This window comes from Fusarium oxysporum, chromosome III (assembly GCF_013085055.1).
Source record: "Fusarium oxysporum Fo47 chromosome III, complete sequence".
NCBI lineage: Eukaryota > Fungi > Ascomycota > Sordariomycetes > Hypocreales > Nectriaceae > Fusarium > Fusarium oxysporum.
Window position 1 is genome coordinate 2,934,828 of NC_072842.1, and position 20,492 is coordinate 2,955,319.

Genomic DNA, 20,492 nt, shown 5'->3' on the forward strand with positions numbered 1-20,492 from the left:
TCAGTGGCAGTCAGGCTCACGGCGTAAATAGGAGCCTGGGGCGTTTTCAGGTGGGATTACACTTCGGGATTAGAAGCGACTTCAAATCAAACTTCACAAAGCCTCACGGGCGAGGATCATTGTTGTTTAGCAAACTCATCATCTAAATGAATGGCTAAGTCTTGGCTATAATGCCAAGCTTGCATGAAGCTGAACAGAGTTTCATTACGTAGGCGAGAAGTCCTTGTGTCGTAGCCAAGTGGTGCATTCAAGCCATCTTTCTACAGGCTGACGAGACAAATCCGTATCATGGGGCCCTCCAAAATATAACGTGAGTATCCAGACTCAAATTCTAAAGAAAAGTTCGACCTAAGTTCTCCCCAGAAACGCCCACGCATAAAACTTAGTAAAGTAGTAACAAAATGCCGGAAACAACTCCGTATATCCATGAAATACTCAGAAGAACATAACCATATGCCTTTTCTTTCGTTCACCTCCAAAGTGTCATAAATCCACCGCTTAAGGCTGGTATGGCTTGAAACCTGGGTATGGCTCTTGCGGAGAGTGGGACTCTGGCATGTGTTGCCGCTGCTGAACAGGATTTGCACCATAGCTCGCTTCGGGACCAGGAGGCGGTGTTCGATAATCGTTCATAGGCGCTGGAGACTGGCGAGGTGGCTGAGCGTAGCCGAAATCGTTTTGGGGGCCGGGTGATTGACGAACGGGTGATCCATAACCATAGTCTTCTGGTATAGCTGGAGAACGACGAGGAGGAAACTGTCCATAAGTACCAAATTCATCTTGATGCATTGAAGCTCGCTTGGCGAAACTGGCAGGCCGCGGCGGAGGAGTTCCTCGGTATCCGCTATAAGTTGCGGCATAATCGTTGGGGGAAGTGGCCTGGCCGTAGCCTTGTTGCCCGTAGCCCTGCATCTGCCCGTAGCCTTGGGGTTGTTCGAATCCTTGATCATGGCCGTAGCCTTGGTTGCCGTATCCATTGGTGTTCAAGGCTGGGGAGCGACGTTCATGTGGCATCGGTGCGACAGCAGCGGCATTGCTGTACATGGGGTTCATGCCGGGGGCTTGATAGCCGTAACCCTGCTGGTCGATAGGTGAATAGGCATCGGGAGCTTGGTTAGCGCCGAGGTAGCCGCTTGAATTACTCTGTGCCTGGCTGTAGGGAGTCAGATTGTTCGGCGCAACTCCCCCCATCATGTTGCTTTGCTGACTATGAGGTGGCTTCGAAGGTAGAGTGTCAAGCTCAACGGCCTCTGTGTGGACCTCGACCTTTTTGCTGCTAGCACCCTCCCAGCTGGGCATTTCAGGGAGGGCGTCATCGTCTCTGCCTTTACTCGTTTCGAATTCTGCATACTGAGGTGGCTCGGATCGCATGGGCTTTGTGACGCCGTACTGAGGCGCTGATGAATTCATTGGGGGTTCACTTCGGTATCCATGATGCTGACTTTGGGAAGCATAAGGGTCATCCAAATGCTTCGTAGCACTGCGTGGAGGGTCACAAGCACCGCAGCAGTTACCGCAGCACTTCAGGCACTGGCAGCAGCTACAACAACATGAAAGACCACAGCAGCAGCAGCGAATAATACACCAAACAATACTGAAAATGATAAGACCTCCGATGATCATCACACCAATTACTGGCCACCTGGGTCAAGTTAGCAAACAAGGCCTGTAAGTAACGAAGGATATACGCACTTGCACCACGCCACGTTCATACAGTTGTCCCAGCTAGAGAAAGCGGTTGCGAAGTCTTCTGATTTCTGTGCAACCTCATCGGTTGTTTGCGCTGCATCGGCTAACATATCTCGTCGTGAAAGGTCGGCTACAATTGTCCGGACAAACTTGTCTTTGACCACCTCCCAGGCACTGCCCCGAAGGCTCCGTGCCATGGCCTCGTCAATGGAGGGCATTTTACTGATGTGTCCCAGTTCAAGATGGAGCTGGTAATGAGTGAAATAAATCCGAAAAGATCGAGAAAGATATAATGAATGTGGTGTTGCGTATTTTGCTCGAGGTTGCGGGTATAATACTACTTGGTTGCATGGGCAAGTTGATAATGCTTGAACTGAGTTCGGGGATGTTGATCGAGAAACGGTCAAAAAGTCAAAACACGATGTTATTGAGACAACGACGTATGCTGTATCTTCTTTCAGCGCGTGTCAATATTGAAGCGGGTCGCTAATCGAATGTTGGAATGAAGGACGGCGGTCCAGCAGAAGAGGACTGTGGATGAAGAGCAAGAGCGGCGCTCGCACCGTCAGTACAAGAGAATGTTTTGAAGAAATAACCAAGAGAGTGTAGATGACCTATACGAGGTTAAAGAGAGGCTTAGGAAACGACAGCCACATCAGCATTGTCGTTCGTGTTGGTGTAGAGAATAAAGTACAGTACAACCTAAGCCTAGAAGTCAAAGAGAAGGGAAGAAAGCAACGGTGGAGCTGGAGTTAGAGGCGCCCGCCAGGTGGAGAGGCCTGGCCACTAGGGACAGGGAGACGCTGAAAGGTCCAGAATTACCGCGAGTGGCGGGGATGATCCAGGGGAAACGGGACCGCTAATGGTTCAATTTGCCCCTGATCGATAAAACATCCCTGTCAGAAGAGTTCTGAAACTGTGAAACTCGACAGGATTGTCGCTTCGATATCCATTCGTGGGGGCGGACAGTTCACTTCGGTCTGAGAGTGGACTCGGCGAAGAGAGCAGAGTCGATTCCGCATTTAGAGAATATGTACGCCCATTGCATTGAATATGAACTTTGTTGTAATCTGAGTTTGAATACATCCAATACGGGCTTTCAACAGCTGACTTTGACAGTTGAAGGGGTGATGACGACTCCATGGCTTGACACTTAGCCCTAGCCTTTATAGGACCGACATCGGGCGATTGAACGAATATTCGCGGAGAATGCTGTAAAGAGAATGGTTAACGGCATGCTTGGGAAATTGAGAGTAGCAAGATAGGCAAGTCGATGAATTGACGATCTTTGTTGTATGTAACTTATGGAGTATCGCCTGGTGACATTCTACCATAGATCAACGTGCGAGGTCAAAGAACAATGTCCAGCTACTTCTCAAACACAAACGAGTCTTTATTCCTTGAATCATGCGGGATAAAAGCCATGAAATCATCACCAGTATCAAAGACGCCATACCGTTGTTAGCCCTTCTGCCAGAAGCTCAGCCCTGGTCCTGATGCGGGCCACAGGGGCTTCTTCCATTTCCGAAATGACAGGGTCGTCTCGATTGCCGGACGATCCTGTCGCAGAGTTGAAGTGGAAAATTGAGGGTTTTGAAATGATTTCGTCATTTATCGGTGTCAGATTTCAACAGCTGGAGAGTATTGGAATTGGTGGTAAAATGTAAGATGATCCATGGGTATCGAGGCATACTCTCTGCAAGGTGTGTACATTGGACCAGGCTCTCGGGACTTGGCGTAGAAAATATCAGAGAGCCAAGGCTTGGGTTCCTTTTGTTATGATTGCGATGTGCAGCACTGCCTTTATACGCGAATGAATTCGGCATTATTGTATTGGCCAAAGAGATATTCAGATCGTCGTCCACTGCTATCATGAGGCGGTATGCATAACCCAACGAATGGTATACTACTGCAAATTTGTTTCTTCCCACCTTTATCATGTTTCATGCAGGTCCCGTCAACGGCTGTGGCGTTGATGTCGAATTATCTATGCATACGTTCAAATTCACCTAATAGTATGCGGCTGTTGTTCTTGAATTCAGTTCATTCATCAACATCATGCCCTTGAAGTCACGACAGATCTGCTGAAACGTTATCAGCAACGCGTCACAAACATAGTTATCTGACTATTTCGATAAATACTTGCTAGAGAGAAGACTAGAATCGATTAGGAAAAAAATAATTCTCGTAATTCCGCCCAGGCCATGCTCGCGAGAGTAATGCCTCTTATCACAGTATGTCTTGACGTAAGTCCATTCATTACATAGCGAGCTCCCAAACGCCTCAATCGGTGGTATCCTTTCCATATCGGCCGTGTTTTAAACCCGTTCTCATTCCAAACGCACCCATCGCCGTGCTTTACTTTCCAGGAGGAGGACCCGCAGGTGGGGAGTAAGCACCATCACGCTGATATGTACCCTGTGGTTGCTGAACTCCGGAATACTGGCCCTGGCCGTAGTACCCGTCGTTGGTGTTGAATGTCGTACCAGTGTACTGAGGCTGCTGTTGCTGGCCGTATGCTGGAGGTGGAGGTGGAGCTCCGTAACCACCGTTGTTCTGCTGGTAGCCCTGATTATAGCCGCCTTGGTTGCCGTAGTTGTACATCTGATGGTTGTTGTTGTTGTTTCCCCAAGGCTTGGCCGCCATCCATCCAGTGCCGTACACGGGCTTAACGCCACGGCGTTTGCGACGGCGAGAGAATCTTGATGTGTTAGTAAGATACTTCAAACGGTAATGAGAGTGCAACTACTTACAGGCAGCAGAAGAGGAAGAGGACGAAGAAAAAGATGACGATGCCCGCTAACACCCAGCGCCCCCAGTAGGACCAGTTGTTACGAACACATCGTCGTCCATTCCAATTCCACCCATAAGAGCATCTGTAGTAGTCGCGCGCAAAAACATCTTCAGTGGGCGCCATTGTGAGTATGAAGATGCGCGATGTGTATACGCGACGATGATGAAGTAGAGTTGAAGAGCGTTCAATTGGCAAACTCTGTTTTTGACGTGTTGTTTGCGGCGCTGAGTCGCTCGGCTATGACGTAGAATGCGTGTGATGGTGTTCCCAGGGAGGTGACGTCTTTATCTGATAGGTTGTGTAAAAGATCTGTTACAGTAGGTGATTGACGATTAGACCAGGCCGTCAAAGGGTGTAAGAAAAAACAGGATAATAGGTTTTTTTTTTTTTTGCTATTCCAAGTTCCACACGAATGAGAGAAGGGAAGACAAGAGAGTGGGAGGAGGGCCCTTTATGCATAGTGCAACTCAAACGACGAAGCCAAGAGAAGAGAAGAATCATGATATCCACCCAAGCTTGGCCTAGAGCCTAAAGTTGCCTGCGTAACTCTAACAAAACGCGGTCACAAGCCTCTTCTTGGTCTCGAGTGTTTCCACTTTTGTCTCGTCTTGGCCAACATGGTGTGTTCTTGGCTATCAAACGAGGTTTAATGCTATTGCGCTGCGTGGTCGATAGTGGCTGTGCGTAAAGATACAGTAGCAGTTGAGCGCTTGGCGCTTACATCACGGTAACCTTCATATCTGCCGTGATTCCCGCTATACAATCATACCATGCTACCTTCAAGGGTGATATACAGGTTTGAGGAGTGAATCAAGACCGTCGTCAATACGCAGCGTATTTCGCGTATCAATTGATAACCAGTCCCTTTGGTTCGTAAATGGTAGCGGAAAGGTCTGTACTTCACCGGCAAGTTTGGACCGAGATCATCACCTGTCCAAGACTGCTAAGCCTCAAGTCTTCGCGGCCAAATTCCAATTCCTCGTTGATGTGGCGAAGCCAATGAATGACGTGTTTCCACCCTTAGCTACTCCATCGTTTCGTTGATGATTGATCTGCTTCATAAACCACATTCTAGAACGTCATAAGCGACTTGTAAAAGGACCTGCATGAGTATTCTGGACGTTTTATGTAAGTATTCCAAATGCCAAGCAAGAATCAACCCAAACTCTCGGACCCGGCATATCCCAAAAGCTCAGCTTCTAGACCCTCTAAAGACCCGTCTTGGAGCTCCATGTTAGTTCGGCCTACGGCAATTAAGCTTATTAATAATCTATGCTGTGCTTTCTGAAATGGCTAAGAGTTAAATCAACTTTCGACAGTATATATGATCCTCGCATGCATAGAGGCATTAGGCCAAGAGGCTCAAATGATGCAAGAATTGATGCCATGTCTGGAGAGTGATCGAAGGCGCGGCATGCCTATGATAATTTGAAGGAGTCGGACTATTCCAGAATATAGAAACCGCTTTCATTCTCCCATGGTATATATACATGGTTTGGTGCCATCTTGGTCCCCCAAAGTGCGAAAACAACAACATCCGCTTCGATTATCCAAGCGCATCGTATTAATGTCAGCAGTTCCAATCGTTAAAACATATCAGGGTTGTCTTCAACCTTGATCTTCAGAACAGGATCGATTTCATCGCACCGACGGCATATACTTTTGTGTCCCAAACGCCGTCAAAGAAATCATCCCGCAAACACCAATCAGATATTACCCAGCGCCTGTCCTTTCGTAACGAGCCCGTGATCCGTCGTGAGGAGATATAAGGAAATCGTAAGGGTCATTCGCTTCAGAGGCCGGCTCTTGGGAAAGAGTAGCGTTGTCGTCGGAGTTCGTCAGCTGCCTTCATGTTGCGTTCCGCGGCCTGTTGAGCTTGTTGTCGCGCTGCTATCGCGTTGACCTTCTCTCGAGCTCTGAGCAGACTGCTGTTATCCTGCTGCTTGATCTTGGAGCGAATGTCGTATAGTTGCATGAGTGTGCCTGCTCTCTCCAGGTCTTCTTCGAACTGTACAGCAGTTCTGTCAGTGCCCAAGTCCCAGCTTCGCCTTTGAGACGACGGTTGGGGGGGTTGCCTCACATCAGATTCGCCTCGGCGAGGAGTTCCAGGGCTAGAGTTTACAGCTGAACCGGAGTGGGAACCGGGAGAGAGAATGCGGCGGCCGAATTTGTCGAATTTCTCCGACGACCAATGCCGCTGTAAGCCTGTGGGACGTCGTTGTTGATTCGTAGTAGGACTCGAGGTAGGGGCAGTTGCGGCTGCAGTCACTTCGACTCGGGTGTAACTAGAGTTGGAGGGGTTGTTGGCGCTGACGATGGCCTCTGCGGCTCCCGGATCCTGACACACGAGATACGTTAGTCTCGACTGCACAGATGAACACGTAGCAGAAAGGAGCTCAAGGTTAAATGTGGACACGTACGGCGGCGCCGATATTGCTGAGGTCGGCAAGAACCTGGGATAGTTGAAGGCTCTCCATTGCTCGCGCTGGAAGAAGTGGTTTGTGTGTTGCTAGAGGTGACTGCGATGATGGGTATCAGTTATTATAATGCTTCCTATCGAAAACATAGGAAGTCAAAGGAAGAAATTCAGTCAGGTGTGTTAGGAAGAGAGTTTGCGTGGAAATGAGGTCAGAGGAGGGTTGGAGGGGAAGGTGTTTTTTTAACTGTATTGCAGGTTGCTCCTGGGCCTGGTTTGGCTTGCTTTGCGGTGGGCGAATTTTGGGTTTCGGAGGGCAGGCAGCCGCAGATCCGTCCACAGCGCCTGCCGTGCGTGTGCCAAGCGACAGGGGGCGAGCCAAATCAGTGTGGAGGGACAGGAAAACAAACTGATATCTACAGTCGCTCACTCACGCTCAATGTATACATAGTATCGCATTCATTAATATCAAATGTAGTAGATACGAGTGGGTTCTTCATTGATTCTTTGAGAGATCTATCAAGGTGGGCAGGAAGACAACGTTGATCCAGTAGTATCAGAATGAAGTTTCTCGATTATGCTGAGAAATAAGAATTAGTGAAGCAAAACACCACTACCACCACAGTACAGTCCATGATTGGCCAGGTTTATGCTTCCAAAAGTCCAGAGCTCCAGCACTGCATCTATCGTGCATAAGATAGCCGGTCGCCCCCGGCTGCAGTGGGATCTTGTCGAGCGGTAGTGGAGGGTAGCGGGGGGCTAAATGCCCAAAATTACAGGTGTCAATAAGCCAAGTCTGGGGTTTGCTCCTCCCCCACACTTTCACTAATCTTCCGGCATCGAGAGTCACGAGCTCGAAAAGCCATGTCTGACAATGGGAAAAGCTAACTACACAAAGAACCTTCAAAACAAGTAAAACTCACCGCTTCTCTCAGTTCAATCATGCAGAATAAGGCTGACATGAACGCCAGGATCGATCGGACAAAGCATATCACTATTGATGTTCTGATCATCGCTGTTCTCCGATGTTAATGAAATGGTGGGTGAAGGTCTTTACCTTATTTACCCCGAAGTGCCAGAGGGGGCCTCTCATGGTTGCGTTGCATTCCATCAAGCGGCGAAAATTGTCGCCCAATATTGGATCAAAATTCACCGTGCACTCCGGACAGGGGGAGGATTGCCATCATCAACAATCAGCCTCTGCTATCATCACTACGGACCGACGGAGCCTGTTTTTCAGGTTCGCCGGCCTCTGGTCACTAGAAACTCTCGTTAGGGCGTCCAGTTTGTCCGTCTGCCCTATCGCCTGGTCTTACCAGTAGTTTGCATGTATACTCATTCTCATGTACGTCATTGTGAATGACATTCTTCTTAGTATCCTGTGTTAGACTCCTGACTAAATCACAACCATCATGATTATTTAAACAACTCCCATCCGAGTACATCCGATTTCGGGCCACATGATCAAACTTCTGATACAATGAATTGACTCCGTATTATCCAGGGTATCGGCCCTGTCGATACTTGCAGCTTTTGACGCATGCAACCCTCCATAGAACTGGTCGAGTAGGATTCCCCGCACTGTCGACGCGTGAGCTTCCAAGCCCATAGGGAGACTTGTGTGAGCCTATCTTTAGGAACGGATTCATCCTCAATCCATGATACTCTATGGATGAGGATCATAAGAAAAGCCAGAGTAGTTGTTGAGAGTCATAAAACCTTTCAGCAAGTCATGTTAATATATACGGTTCATGCGGAGTATATTCAAGATTCGTCCCAAGCCCCAATGCAGATCATCAATAATACCCAGGTTCAACAGGCATTTTCAGTCTTCAATCCGGAGCACAATCCCGACTTTCCCATTCATACGGTAAGTTGGCTAGATTCCCTATGCTACTATAGGGTTGGTACAAGGTGGAGCTGACATCCAATTCATTCTCATCCTCGAGGCGCCCCTATGGTCGATCTGGGGATTATCATTTTCCAGCCACCAAGAACCCCGAGAGTCCTCCGAACTTCAAGCGTAAGGGCTTTACTACGTAGACTACTTTCCACCCAGGCCATAGACCAGGAATTTAGGGAAACACTCGAAAAGGCATGCTTCAGGACTGATGTCATTCGTCTCGACTGCGATGTTGGCCCCTTGCTTTCATTTGTTTTGACAGCGGATCGTGGCACCGGTCCACCGATTCTTCAGACCCACCCCCGCATACCCCATAGCCTCGAGATCCGGCCCCAGATCTACAAGTATGCCCCAGTTCGGGTTTGCAAAGCTGTTCTAGACTGAGGGCCTGAATGAGACGACCCAACTTCTGATAAGTTCCTTAGGCTGTCGTATGTCTCATGTGGCTCTTCGCTGGGGATGATCAGCTGGGGTCAAAGAAAGCAAGACTCTGGTACTTAATATTTACACCATGATTAAAGAATACAATATTTAATCCGCAATAGCCCTACCCTCTAGGCCTTAGGAATAGTGTTTCCACTACAAGCTATAGACTATGAACAAGGATTCACCTCTCACAGGTTGTCTATAACTAACCATCTATTTAACCTTTTCGTACACGATTAGAGATATCATTAAATACTGTACCATTTATTAAGATGATTGACTTTACGCTGTTTTATTGGAGACAAACATCATCTTCCATGTTATGGATGTCTGGCTGTGAAAACCGGCAAGACTACCAAGGCTTATCAACCCCCCTTTTTTTGAACTACGAGACTCAGCTCAAATTCTACAACCGACTTTCATAAGCAAGATTCTACAAGATTTGATGATGTCACTGACCCAAAATGTCTGTAAGATATGACAATTCAGTCTTTCATCTTTGGAATTTGAGGGCATGTCGGTTGGTACTCTTCGATGCTTACATAAACAAATTCCCTCTGGTGCTTTACCAGATGCCACCTTTTTACTACATCTATATTATAATATTTATAAAGAGATTATGCTAAACTTTCGTAAACTTAGTAGGGATAATTCTAGAATTCCCTAAAGTGTTATAAATCTATAATTAAACTTCACAAGATTAGTAGAAGCCTGACGGTAACCATATCCTCATTGAGTTAATTCATAATTGTATTCAAAGTTTCTTCAAAGAGAACTATTCATAGGTCATCTCAACACGCCAATCCCATAGTTTGAGGGTTCTTCCTGCCTGATATCCATAAGTGTCATTAAACCCAATCTTTTATTTCCTTGCGCAACCATCTCAGGCCTTCTCGATTCGACACACGAGATCAGAACCATCAACAGAATCACCCTCACGGACTTGAAGGTTTGAAACCTTTCCGCTATGAGGCGCGGATATGCTCATTTCCATCTTCATGGCAGAAAGAATGGCAATAGGGTCACCCTTCTTGACCTCAGAGCCCTCGTGGACACGGAGCTCAACCAGGACACCAGACATAGGCGCGCCGACCTGGCTCGAGTCATTAGCATCGGCCTTAGGTCGGCTAATGTTCTCAACAGCAGCCTTCTTGTCAACAACGGTGACTTGTCGAACCTCTCCGTTCATCTCGAAGAAGACCTCGCGCTGACCGGTGTTCTCGGACAGGGGACCGACAGCAAGGAGCTTCAGAATCAGCACCTTGCCCTTCTCGAGCTCAACGTTGAACTCTTCGCCGATCTCAGGGCGAGACAGGAAGTATCGAGTAGGTAGGACGGAAAGGTCACCGTACTGCTGAACGAACTTCTTGTAATCCTCAAAGACCTTGGGGTACATGACATAGGACGCCACATCGCATTCGGTGACTGGAGCGCCATACTTCTTGCCGAGCTCACGCTTTGTCTTGACGAAGTCGACGGGGTCGAGGAAAAGACCAGGTCGCTTATCGAGCTTGCGACGGCCGCGAAGGGCATCAGTTCGTAAAGGCTCCGGGAATCCGCCATAAGGCTGTCCCATCAGGCCCTCAAGGAACTCCAACACGGAGCCGGGGAAATCGAGTTGAGAGGCCTTAGCCTTCACATCCTCGGGGGACAGGCCGTTGGAGACCATGAACTGGGCAAGATCACCGACAACCTTGGATGTAGGAGTGACCTTGACAATGTCACCGAGAAGCTCGTTGGCATGCTCGTAGGCCTTCTTAGTCTCAAGCCACTGTGATCCAAGACCTAGCTGAGAAGCCTGGAACATCATGTTGGTCAACTGACCACCGGGGATCTCGTGCTCGTAAACCTCGGGGTCGGGGCCAGCAAGATGGGCCTCGAAGGGAGAGTAAAGCAAACGAAGTTGCTGCCAGTAGACGTCGAGTGATCGAACGAGCTTGGGGTCCAGACCAGGGTCACACTCGCTGCCCTCAAGGGAAGCAATGATGGCGTTGATGCTGGGCTGCGAAGTCATGCCAGACAGGCTGTCGGTGGCAGCATCGACAGCATCGGCGCCCGCCTTGGCGCAGGCGACCATTGAAGCCACGCCAGTACCGGCAGAGTCGTGTGTATGCACGTGGATGGGAAGGTCAGGGTACTTCTTTCGGATTGATCCGATCAGAAGTGTAGCCGCATGAGGCTTGAGCACACCAGCCATATCCTTGATACCCAAGATATCGATGTCAAGGGCGACCAACTTATCGGCAAGGTCGAGGTAGTACTCAAGATTGTATTTTTTGCCAGGGCGAAGCACTGTAAGGATGGTCAGTAGGTAAAAACCACGATGAGGAACAGGGTACTGTACTATCACCCGAGTAGGAAATCGTTCCCTCGGCAACTCCGCCAGCCTTTTGAACAGCTTTGATTCCAACCTCGAGTTGGTTGATATCGTTTAGGGCATCAAAGACACGGAAGATATCGACACCGTTCTTCTTGGCCTGGTCGACGAAGTGATCGATAGCGTTATCAGGCAGAGAGGAGTAAGCAACACCGTTAGCACCACGGAGAAGCATCTGGAAAGGAATGTTGGGAACCAGCTTTCGCATCTTTCGGAGCCGGTCCCAGGGGTCCTCGTAGAGGAATCGCATAGCAACATCAAAGGTGGCACCACCCCAGCACTCAAGGGAGTACAAGTTGGAGAGCGCATGGCTAGTTTCCTTGGCAATACCGAGCAAGTCGACGGTACGAACACGAGTAGCCAGAAGTGATTGATGGGCGTCTCTCCAAGTCGTGTCCATGAGCAGAGTACCCTTGTACTCGCGGACAGCCTTCGCGAAAGCCTTGGGTCCCTGCTCGAGAATGATGTTTCGCCATCCCTTGGTGCAGGGTGTGGAAGTATCAATCTTCTCTCCGGCGGAGTTGATAAGCTCAGGAACCTGGATTTCACCCTTGAACTTGGGCTCGCCGATTTGACCCTTAATGCTGCTACCGTTGACGGCAACGTCACCGAGGTAGGCAAGCAGCTTCTGGGCGCGGTTCTGGCTGCCAATGAGATCAAAGAGTTGAGGGGTATCGTCGATGAAAGTGGTCCAGCAGTTTCCATCAATAAAGGTAGGGTGAGTAAGGAGGGAGGCAAGGAAAGGAATGTTGGTTCGGACTCCTCGAATACGGAACTCAATCAAGGCTCGGAGAACCTTTCTACGAGCGATTTCGTAGGTAGAACCGTGACAAGTACACTTTGTAAGCATAGAGTCATAGTGGGGAGTGATAACAGCACCGGCGAAACCGTTGCCAGTATCCAGACGGACACCGTTACCGCCAGATGATCGGTAAACCTCGATCTTCCCAGTGTCAGGTGAAAAACCCTTAGCAGGGTCCTCAGTTGTGATTCGGCACTGGATAGCAAAACCACGGGTCGAGATGCGATCCTGGGTGAGGCCAAGCTGGTTCAATGTGGCGCCAGCAGCGATCTGAATCTGGGCGGCAACGATATCGATACCAGTAATCTCTTCAGTGATTGTGTGCTCAACTTGAATACGAGGGTTGATCTCGATAAAGTAGTAGCGGTTCTGCTGGTCAACCAGGAACTCAGCAGTACCGGCATTGCGGTAACCGGCGGTCTTGGCCAGTCTCACAGCATCAGCGAGAATGTTGTCGCGGACCTCAGCGGGGAGATCCTTCGCAGGGGCGATCTCAACAACCTTCTGGTGTCGTCGCTGAACGGAGCAGTCACGCTCGTACAGGTGGACAATGTTGCCATGGTTATCACCAAGAAGCTGGACCTCAATGTGCTTGGGCTTGTCAAGGAAACGCTCAACGAAGACAGTTCCGTTACCGAAAGCAGTCTTAGCCTCAGAGGTGGCACGCTCAAAGGACTCCTTGAGACTCTCTTGCTCGCGGACTACTCGCATACCACGACCGCCACCACCGAAGGCAGCCTTGATGATGATAGGGAAACCATACTTGTCGGTGAAATCCTTGACCTCCTCGTACCTTTCAACAGCACCCTGGGTACCAGGGACGACAGGTACATTGGCAGCATTGGCAAGCTTTCGGGCAGAAACCTTGTCACCAAGGGAATCAATCACATCGGGGGAGGGGCCGACAAACTGGTCTGGGGTTAGTGCACGGACGGAGCGGGAGTGGTGGGGTACTTTAGACTCACGATGAGGCCAGCCTTCTCGACGCTGCGGGCAAACTCGGCGTTCTCGGAGAGGAAACCGTAACCTGGGTTCTTAGTTAGCGCTATGAATCCCGGATGCCGAAAATGAATATCCATACCAGGGTGAATCATCTGCACGCCGTGCTCGACAGCGATTTTGATAATCTCATCACCAGCCAGGTATGCGCCAACAGGGGTATACTGTCCACGCTTGCCAATGACATAGGCTTCATCGGCCTCTGAAAGAGTAGTCAGCAAAGGAATCAAAACACAAATGGGCATAGATCAATCGCGTACTCTGTCGGTGCATGCTCAACCGATCCTCATAACTATCCAAGTTAGTTTATGAATTCTTGTGTCGCTAGGATCGCGGTTTCAAGTGAGGGGTACCTGAAGACTGCAACAGTGTGCAGCGAAAGCTCGTGAGCCTGGTGATTGTCAGTGCCATAGTTCAGGTCATAAGCCGTTCCAACCCGAGGATTGAGACTTACAGTTCTGAAAATCTACAACCAGAAATCCGTGTCAGCTTGGCAGTGTCTAAAATGTACGGTCGGGCGGAAGGAATGGACAGGCAGTCATACACGAATGGCTGTTCACATGTTAGCGATTGCGGGCTAGGATAGGGAATGGGCTGTTTGACTTACGGATTTCACCACGGTTGGCGACTGTAGGAGAAAGAGAATGGAGTCAGCGCAAGTCCTCATGATACGCAACGGGGGAGATATTGTTCCCGAGATAAGCCATTGGTGGCTGTCAAGAAGGCGCCAGCTACTCACCAAGAATCTTCTTCACATGCATGATGCTAGAGTTGGCGCGGATGTGGTGGACCGTGTTGGCCTCCTTGGGCTCATCGATATCTTCCTCCTCGAAGACATCGTTGAATGTGAGTGGTTGCTGGGGAGCAGCGGGAGCGATGCCAGCCATCTTGGGCGATCTGTGTCAGCGACTTCAGGGATATGAAGAGGTTGAAATGAGCGAAGGCGAGAAGCTCTGGCAAAGTGGGAGCTTTATCGAGAGCTTAATGGCGGGGTCTCTTTGACTTTTGGTGGTGGGGTAATGAGCACGCTTGTCGGTATGAAGATACCACGACAGCTCTTCCAGCTCACGAATGGCTGCGATATCACCCAACAGCACAAAGAATCGGAGGCAGAGGGTATACTCAGTAGCGATAAAGAAAGGTATGAGGGTTAGAAGAGAGAGATCGAAGGGAAGGGATGTGCAGGCGGGCGAGGGGATTTTGTAGAGCAGTGTAAACCCCCAAGCGTGTCGTCGGTGACACACCCGGCCTCCGGGGGGAAGAGCTATCCAGGACGGGAGGGCGTACGATTGAGAAAGCGGACGGTGAGGGGTGTGTAGTTTGGAGAAAGCCCGAAGGGACCAAGGTGTGAGAAGGCGCGCAACCTATCCCATACCATACCATCCCAAGAAACCGTACGGCGCGGGCGGAGTCCTCTCCCACTCGATCTCCATCAAAACTTTCCAAAGAACAGCCAGGACATGCCACTAAAACACGATCAAACTATGACTCTAACGGATCTGTTTCGGCCTTGGAGACGTATCTCCAGGAGGTTACGAGCGTAAATAGAAGCGCGGTATTCTACACAGAACAGAAGACTCTTGAGGCGGTTCCCTGCTAACGGCTGAGGAGTGGAACTTGAGCTCGGCCGCGCAGCTACCTACTGTACCGCGGTACCTCGCCAACCTAAATTCTCTTGTTACCCATGCTTCTATGGCGTACGAGTGAAGTGCGGTCACTTTCCCGCTGAATATGATTCCCCTTTTGTGTTATGTTGTAGTGCATTCATCTAGCATTCACGGATCTATGGAGATTTTGGAGATGCTGTTAACCGGGCCGGTCATAATGATACCACCAGCTGCAATATGCAATGGGGGGTTACCACCAGTTGCAGAAATGGAAGAAGCAATGAGGGCAGAAGGCGGCTATATAAGCAAGAGCGGCAACGGCACCAGTATGGCGGGATGTGCCTCGAAACACTGGGTACAAACATGAGAAGAGCGTGGTGGTACGGCATGGCTTCAACAATAGATTTCATCGCGCCTCACCCGGGAACAGTCAAAATGAGAACAGGTCACACAGGCATGGGGGAGTATGGGGGTGTGTGATCAACCAAGATCTGTCACAAATCCGCACAAGTATTCTTACGTGGGTTATGATAGCGAAACAACATCTATTTGCGGTCTCTCCCTGGGGTAGCCATGGAGATACCTACTAACTCAGAGGAGCGCCTATCAGATGGCCAAGGGCATCCGGCTGGTCAAGTGCCGGTGCTTGAAACGCGACAATTGACAATCCACGAACCGTAAATGATGAGCTTTGACAGCGACCTGTTTTCTCGGTCCTGTTTGCAACGAACAGCGAGAAAGAAAAAAAAACGTGAGTTGACGCAACTCATTCCGCCGACACATCTTTGTTCAACCAAAGCCATTGGCCAATCAACGTTCTCTGATAGTGACTGGTCTCCCCTCCATGACTTGAGGGTATTATTTGGCTCGAGCTCGGGGTTTTTACTATCAGTTCTAGTTATCTGCCTATATCTCGATATTCATCTCTCGAGCTTTCACATAATCTCAACACCCGCCGATCATCGATTTCTGCCCTCACGTACCTTACCAGACTCAACCTCTCGGCAAAAGAAAAGTCTTCTCCTCAACAATCCGGCCTAAAGGTGCTTTGCGCTTCCTTGTGTTTCGTCCACGTACACCGACCAGCGCGCACCTTACCTCTAGGGGTTTTGATCCTAACCTCTAGAGGTTGCCGCACCGCAACCTTTCCTCTAGAGGTTTATATGTCCCACCCGCCTGATGTTGGCGTAGGAGCGAGCAATCTGCTCGCCTTGCCCATGGGTTGCCATGCCATGGACCAAGGGAAGTCCAGTCAGAGGATCCACGTTGGCATCATACTGGGCCTTCCATAATGCCGAGGATGTTGTCGGTTCTGAACGATGTGCAGCACCATCTGGTTAGTTCACCCTGGATCCCTGCCTTGATGGCTGTAACAGCCAGAGCCGCAGAAGCTTCCCCTCTTGCTGCATCGCATTTTCCGCAGTATCTCGGGATTGAAGTCATTGGTACCGCAGCCGCTCTCTGTCCACCGTAACACCACACACCTTAACCAAAGAGATCTACCTGACCCCCACCATTGATTGGACCCTGACTGCTTTTGTTGTCCAAGCTTGAATCTCAATCTGAATCTCGTGCAATCCCCGAACATCAAACCAGGGCCACCAGGCTCAAGTCCACAGACGCATGTGGGGTATCACCGTATCGCCATCCCAGGTGTTTTGAAGCATTTACGCTACCCGCCGCTCGCCGTTTGATCTTGTCTTCCTTTTAGGCTGTATATGATATCAATTTTACAACAGTCATATCATTCTGCTATAAAAACTTTGCTTAAAACCACAGTCACCCAATGGAAAGGTGATTGGGGACAGTCGACAACCAGTTCGTCAGTTCACTGATCGTGATAGGTCACATGGAGTTGCACAGACTTACAGACCGTGAACCTCTGTCAACCAGGAATGACGATCACGCCCCGGTGTTGTTACATACCCTCGTACGTACTTCGTTTGAAGAAAATTCCCCAGCCCATGTTTGATTAATTTCTTCTCAGAGTCAATTTCCTGTCTGCATCATGTGTTTATTCCCACTACATTCCACCCCCACGGAGGTCAAAGACCGGTGGCACCCTGGACACTTAGTTTTAGATGAGATCGAACCAGCCAAAGCCCGCCTTATCCCAGCTACTTAGGGTTCATGAGCAATAAGGAATCGGCATCCATTCTTCAGAAAAGGTTTACGCAATTTAGGTCTAAGTTTTAGTCTTCTTTATGTTAAGCTTTGAGAAGATTTTCTGAAACTTATGAATACTCTTACAATAGAAGTTAATTAGTCAACATGTAACTATCCAAGGGTCTCTCCTCTTTTTCGTGCACTATCAAGTATGATGGCGGCATAGCCTGCCTAACCAATCTCTCGGTGGATGAAGACCGGCGCATTGCATTTGTTGACTAAAATGACGCTTTCATTGGTGCGCATTTGGCCGCTCTTTGCTCAATATGTTGGATTTTGTGACACTATGCTGCCACTCTGCAGGACATGAGCCTCCACTGGCGATGATAACTACTTACAAAATCTTTTCTTGTCAGACGGACAGATTCTATCATCCCCGGATTGGATATGAGTTGCCAGGTGTGAATACTCAGCTGTTCACTACCAGGTAGGTGTAGAAAGCGAGCTAGGTCCGACCTCGGACTTCGGTGTACCCCTCCGAATAACTTGTTTAAGAAATTTTGGCAAAAGAATGAAATTAAGTCGAGAGGCAATTGGGGTAGGGCTGAACAAAACCGAATAGGAAGGCATTCTCTGTTCGAATTCAACTAACTGATGCACGGTGTGTATCCAGAAAAATGGTTGACCGAAATGGTTGAAGCACTGGCGTTTTCCCCTCACAAATGCCGGGCTGGAACAGGCGGTTGGAGTCAAATCTGGAGCCTATGACAGTGGATTATCGACCTATGGATGTTTCCACTGGAGTATTACATAGCAAACATTTGAGGCTTCTTGATATCACGATTCTATGTGACCAATTACTCTTCGTTCAAGTGGCAGTGATGTGAAAAAACAGACGCATGTAGCTTGCCGATTATTGCTCAATGCTGAGCAATGTCATTCAGTAAGAGACCTACTTCTAAAATCGAGCTCCATCCTCACGCCTCACACCCAGTCATGAAGCGCTGCAGACTATACAGATCATGTGGGATCCTCGTAAGGGACTCGAGATGATGCCATTCCATACCCGACAGGCGGTTAGCATAGGCAACACGCGGGTACGGTAATGGTTGGGTAATAACCGCAAGTGTTGCCGGCGTTGCAGGTCGTTCACTGAGGATCCAAAACTACAGAGAAGGTTTATCCCCACGTTCACGGACAGAAGCCGACCAGAACATCACCAGATCCGCCTGACAAAGGCTGGGGTAGGCACACTGACCTTGCATTTGCTGATCAATGGCAGCTAGTCAGTCTTCACCCCTGGTTTTCCTTTCACCTTGACCTTATTCCGTCACTTCGGGAACCTGGTGGGGGAAGGCCAGGCACAGGCACGAGAATAGTCGGGAACTTCTATGCAAGATTCGGGAACCAAGGGGTCCGCCCCCAGTTCAGATCTATGTTTGTATCTTGACTTCAAGGGAGCTACGTACCTGGTTCGCCCAGATGCAAGGGTGCGTGCATTATATCGTTACTGAATTGAAACCACACACATCTTGTCCCTTGAAGTACCAATGTCGAGACCGTAACAATGAAAATGTCAACAAGCCTTGTTACATAAGTACCGGTATACAAAATTGCTACAAGAACGAAACACTAGCATGCAGTTGACATGTCTCGAATGCGAATCTCATACCAATGTGTCACTTTCATCAGGAAAAAAGCATCGGAAGCCCTCCCGGGGAATTCATTGTATCTCCGTTTTGCGGGGAGCACTCCTCCTCATCACTCGCTCGTAGCATCTTAATGTGGCATTTGAAGGCTTGATTTCTTTGTTCTAACCATATTCATTGACCTAAGGGCCCCCGCAACAAGATCTTCTCGTAGCAACTCTTCAGGCACGAGTACTGCAAAGACCCCAACTCGGGTTGTGATTCTAGATGTTCGAGGGAACAAATTCTTGTAAAGTTACAACGTTATTGTGCGGTAGCTGTGTGCTGCCACTCTCCGAATCCCGAGGTACAACCCGGGGACACTCCTATTATGGACGGCATGCAGCCCGACACACCGATCCCTTCCAGTGACCGTCGGTCTGGCAATCTCTTTATTTGCTGACAGCATTCTGAACCTTCTCCGTGGCCTTCTCAACCTTTCCCTTGGCAGCCTCGGCCGCCTGTGCCAGCTGCTCCTTGGGCATATTCTCCTTTCCGCCCCAGTAATGGTAGTTGAGGTATCGGTATCCTTGGGTGAGCTGGGCGCCAGCGTTGACAAAGTGGCAGGCAAAGAGGAGGTAGTTCTTGGGTGTGACAGCCAGTGAGTATCGCATGAAAGTACCGGCGTAGATGATGAGAGCACCAGTCATCTGTCCCGAGATCCTAGTAGAGGCAAAGTCAGTTACGCTTGGTGACAATGCATTATTGGTCTACCATACAGTTCAGGGCTCTTCTGCGTGTCCATGATGGCCGCGAGAGGGATACCGAAGTTGGAGACAGGGCCCCAAAAGTCTGCAAATATCAAGAGTCAGTCCAAGTCTCGACACGCTGATCACCCCGAAGCTGCCGTGCTCCAAAACACGCATTGCACATCAACGCACCCTCCAACAGCCCAATTGACATATTTCAGAGGAACAGCATTTTTTTCCACATCTTTTCTATGCCTAAAATGTGCTTCTATATGTATTGTAGCCGCGGTGTTGCTTGTTGAGTTGCAATATCACAAAATTGCGCTTTCGGAGACGAATCGGAGCTCATGCAAAAAACATGACAGGATATTCGAAAGACGTACGGGTCGAGCAAACATAGTCAGTCACCGGGTTTGACCGGATTTTGGCGTTCGCAGCCTTGATCAGAGCAGCCATTTCGAAGGATTTGTGTGGGCGACGTCTCGTGGAATTCGGAGATGGAGTGACCTGTCGTTGCGTTGAGGTTGACGGCTGTCCCTCGCACTCAAATTCAACGCGCCGAACGGGAACTCTACGTTGAGGTCACGTGCATCGTCTATCTACATCGTACCTCAACCATTCCCGTTGTGTTACCACAATACCTAAACTCCTAACCCCGAACAAACGTAAGAAACCGCTGTATTCTCTACACTATCTTCTCATTGTTTTTATGTCTGATGTTGGTGTAAGATCTAAATTCTGCCCGGGGTGCAGAATTGTCATCGATACCGAGGCCGTTCCCTATAACTCACCGAAGGTCTGGGACTGAGTCTTCAGGGGACCAAAAGAGACAAGACATGTATTCAAGGTGCTATAATAAACTAATTAAAAGGATCCCTAAGTTATGCTAAACCTGTCTAAGTCTTTTTGTTCCTTGGGATACATGTCCGAGGTTTTCTTCCCATCCCCTGGTGAGGGTACTGCTGAAGCATGGGGACCTTCGGAGGTTGTCCGTCT

The 20,492-nt window shown here is 49.2% G+C and overlaps 5 protein-coding genes across 5 annotated transcripts; all 5 read right to left on the reverse strand.

Moving 5' to 3' along the window:
* Positions 1 to 143: 143 nt before the first annotated feature.
* FOBCDRAFT_23614 (uncharacterized protein) lies at positions 144 to 2,102 on the reverse strand. The gene is made up of 2 exons (XM_031176712.3): positions 1,693 to 2,102; positions 144 to 1,642 (listed from the first exon to the last, which is right to left on the reverse strand). The coding sequence occupies exons 1-2, from the start codon at positions 1,905 to 1,907 to the stop codon at positions 499 to 501; spliced, it is 1,359 nt and encodes a 452-aa protein (XP_031047845.2). The 5' UTR covers positions 1,908 to 2,102; the 3' UTR covers positions 144 to 498.
* A 1,679-nt stretch (positions 2,103 to 3,781) lies between these two features.
* Positions 3,782 to 4,961, reverse strand: FOBCDRAFT_23626 (chitin synthesis regulation, resistance to congo red-domain-containing protein). Its single transcript, XM_031176713.3, has 2 exons — positions 4,443 to 4,961; positions 3,782 to 4,390 (listed from the first exon to the last, which is right to left on the reverse strand). The coding sequence occupies exons 1-2, from the start codon at positions 4,604 to 4,606 to the stop codon at positions 4,048 to 4,050; spliced, it is 507 nt and encodes a 168-aa protein (XP_031047846.2). The 5' UTR covers positions 4,607 to 4,961; the 3' UTR covers positions 3,782 to 4,047.
* A 1,186-nt stretch (positions 4,962 to 6,147) lies between these two features.
* Positions 6,148 to 7,159, reverse strand: FOBCDRAFT_23635 (uncharacterized protein). The gene is made up of 3 exons (XM_059610079.1): positions 6,904 to 7,159; positions 6,564 to 6,821; positions 6,148 to 6,491 (listed from the first exon to the last, which is right to left on the reverse strand). The coding sequence occupies exons 1-3, from the start codon at positions 6,958 to 6,960 to the stop codon at positions 6,276 to 6,278; spliced, it is 531 nt and encodes a 176-aa protein (XP_059464459.1). The 5' UTR covers positions 6,961 to 7,159; the 3' UTR covers positions 6,148 to 6,275.
* A 2,801-nt stretch (positions 7,160 to 9,960) lies between these two features.
* On the reverse strand, positions 9,961 to 14,004 carry FOBCDRAFT_218418 (carbamoyl-phosphate synthase L chain, ATP binding domain-containing protein). Its single transcript, XM_059609502.1, has 6 exons — positions 13,861 to 14,004; positions 13,667 to 13,797; positions 13,489 to 13,608; positions 13,373 to 13,434; positions 11,573 to 13,316; positions 9,961 to 11,520 (listed from the first exon to the last, which is right to left on the reverse strand). The coding sequence occupies exons 2-6, from the start codon at positions 13,677 to 13,679 to the stop codon at positions 10,112 to 10,114; spliced, it is 3,348 nt and encodes a 1,115-aa protein (XP_059464460.1). The 5' UTR covers positions 13,680 to 13,797; positions 13,861 to 14,004; the 3' UTR covers positions 9,961 to 10,111.
* Positions 14,005 to 18,904: 4,900 nt separating this feature from the next.
* FOBCDRAFT_218422 (uncharacterized protein) lies at positions 18,905 to 20,029 on the reverse strand. The gene is made up of 3 exons (XM_031176718.3): positions 19,880 to 20,029; positions 19,527 to 19,599; positions 18,905 to 19,470 (listed from the first exon to the last, which is right to left on the reverse strand). Exons 1-3 carry the CDS (start codon positions 19,950 to 19,952, stop codon positions 19,200 to 19,202), a joined length of 417 nt encoding a protein of 138 aa, XP_031047851.1. The 5' UTR covers positions 19,953 to 20,029; the 3' UTR covers positions 18,905 to 19,199.
* Between the last annotated feature and the right edge of the window lie 463 nt (positions 20,030 to 20,492).

Excerpts from the sequence above, each read along its gene's own strand:
- FOBCDRAFT_23614 (XM_031176712.3), bottom strand. The coding sequence starts at position 1,907 with ATGCCCTCCATTGACGAGGCCATGGCACGGAGCCTTCGGGGCAGTGCC. Across the intron at positions 1,643-1,692 it reads ATGAACGTGGCGTGGTGCAA|GTGGCCAGTAATTGGTGTGA; the intron begins GTGCGTATATCC and ends AACTTGACCCAG.
- FOBCDRAFT_23626 (XM_031176713.3), bottom strand. The coding sequence starts at position 4,606 with ATGGCGCCCACTGAAGATGTTTTTGCGCGCGACTACTACAGATGCTCT. Across the intron at positions 4,391-4,442 it reads CTCTTCCTCTTCTGCTGCCT|ATTCTCTCGCCGTCGCAAAC; the intron begins GTAAGTAGTTGC and ends TAACACATCAAG.
- FOBCDRAFT_23635 (XM_059610079.1), bottom strand. The coding sequence starts at position 6,960 with ATGGAGAGCCTTCAACTATCCCAGGTTCTTGCCGACCTCAGCAATATC. Across the intron at positions 6,822-6,903 it reads TCAGCAATATCGGCGCCGCC|GATCCGGGAGCCGCAGAGGC; the intron begins GTACGTGTCCAC and ends CTCGTGTGTCAG. Across the intron at positions 6,492-6,563 it reads CTCGCCGAGGCGAATCTGAT|TTCGAAGAAGACCTGGAGAG; the intron begins GTGAGGCAACCC and ends ACTGCTGTACAG.
- FOBCDRAFT_218418 (XM_059609502.1), bottom strand. Across the intron at positions 13,435-13,488 it reads CGTGCAGATGATTCACCCTG|GTTACGGTTTCCTCTCCGAG; the intron begins GTATGGATATTC and ends CTAAGAACCCAG. Across the intron at positions 13,317-13,372 it reads TCGAGAAGGCTGGCCTCATC|TTTGTCGGCCCCTCCCCCGA; the intron begins GTGAGTCTAAAG and ends ACCCCAGACCAG.
- FOBCDRAFT_218422 (XM_031176718.3), bottom strand. The coding sequence starts at position 19,952 with ATGGCTGCTCTGATCAAGGCTGCGAACGCCAAAATCCGGTCAAACCCG. Across the intron at positions 19,600-19,879 it reads TGACTATGTTTGCTCGACCC|ACTTTTGGGGCCCTGTCTCC; the intron begins GTACGTCTTTCG and ends TGATATTTGCAG. Across the intron at positions 19,471-19,526 it reads ACGCAGAAGAGCCCTGAACT|GATCTCGGGACAGATGACTG; the intron begins GTATGGTAGACC and ends TGCCTCTACTAG.